General features: G+C 38.4%; 1 protein-coding gene across 1 annotated transcript in view; it reads left to right on the top strand.

Moving 5' to 3' along the window:
• The window catches only part of LOC118428940 (CMP-N-acetylneuraminate-poly-alpha-2,8-sialyltransferase-like), a gene marked incomplete in the record, with an annotated part of 3,731 nt that extends 3,496 nt beyond the window's left edge, over positions 1–235 (top strand). Inside the window, 1 exon segment of the mRNA XM_035839239.1 lies at positions 18–235. Coding sequence (XP_035695132.1) covers positions 18–29 — 12 coding nt within the window.
• Between the last annotated feature and the right edge of the window lie 1,289 nt (positions 236–1,524).

Genomic DNA, 1,524 nt, shown 5'->3' with positions numbered 1-1,524 from the left:
CAGCCAGGACACGCGAGGCAGGGCGCTGAGCTACCACTACTACGACAACACGATGGATTTGTCGAGCAACGTCTACGGGGCTCACGACATGCCGGACGGAATTTCGGGTATTTCAGCAGCTCCACAAGCGAGGAGCATTGGTACTGCATACAGAACCATGCCAGTGATACTTTTTAAGAAATAGGTAGATTTTCGTTCCGATTTTCTCCATTATTAGGCCTCTATACATGAATGTACATGGATGTACTGTGTAGTACAAAATTCGAATTCAAATTGTAGTCGAATTTCTAAAACATTAAGGTATTGTGACTCTTGCCTAAATCTTGATGTTATGTTAAAATTGAGGGTAATCCTGAGTTTTTTGTATTTTTTTCTACTAGCAAAGCATTCTTTTATATACTTATATACCATTTTGTGTTGTGGTAGTCGTTACATCTAAAATGATCAAAGGATATATGCAAATCTGTCTATAGCATCGAGTTTCGTGAAATCTGCTGAACTTAATTTAAAAATGTGAAAAACTTATCACATAAAACATCATATCCAGAGCGTTCCATGACAAATTGAAATTCATCTTCGATTTGCTTGGGACGAAATGGGCCTTTTCTGTTTCTGATTTTTATTCTTAACTGAGTTATCGCTTTACGTTATTTTAACGTAATCTATATCATAAAGGTTTTTGTTGAGAAAAGATAGTGTTGAATTGATCGTGCTGTAGCTAAACCACTCTTGTATCTTGCGTATATTGTAGACGGTAGCGAAGGTGGTGGGCAATATACATGTACTCTACTTTATAAGACTCAGGTTTCATCAGGATATGTCCAAAGGTGTGGTAATTGAAGACGTTCTTAACATGATTAATCCAGTCATAATCACCAGTAAATACAGTAAATTAAGTAGGCATCGTGAAGCACTCAGATTCCTCGCTACTGAATTGGTTTGTGAGTGACGTATGCATGTTAAGACTCTCCCTTAAATCTAACGGACAAACTAGCCTCCTTAGTAGGATCTACGAGTTGGGCCTTTTCTGATGGCATATCGGCTATATTGCACTTGCATTCTTGTCAACGAGCTTCAAGAAACCGAGTGCAATAGAACTGAAATGCCCCACTTGTAGAACATGTTAATGAGGCTACGGATGAGTCATGGGTGCCATACTAGAACAGCGATCTGTGCGGGGAATTTTTTTTATCATGTGTTTATCATTGACTGATGCTTAAGTGTTTTATTGTTTATGTACTGTTCATGTATTGCCTACTGTGTCTAGTTATTATGTAATGAGATTTTACTCCATTCTGTACGATCAACGGGTACTATTGCTCAGGGGTAACTCCTATTCCGAACATTGTCGTGATTTTTTATTGCCTTCACCCTGTATAAGCGAAGTATGCATAAATGGGGCTGAAGTGAAGAACCATTCATTATGTGTCTAACTGAGCCTGCAGAATGACAGCACATACCGCTGCAGTTTTTACATCGGACAGAAAGAAAGATACTTGCTAATAATTATTATGAAGCTGATGC

This window comes from Branchiostoma floridae, chromosome 1 (assembly GCF_000003815.2).
Source record: "Branchiostoma floridae strain S238N-H82 chromosome 1, Bfl_VNyyK, whole genome shotgun sequence".
Taxonomy (NCBI): domain Eukaryota; kingdom Metazoa; phylum Chordata; class Leptocardii; order Amphioxiformes; family Branchiostomatidae; genus Branchiostoma; species Branchiostoma floridae.
Note: the sequence above shows the minus strand (reverse complement) of the source record. Positions and strands in the feature narration are given on the sequence as shown.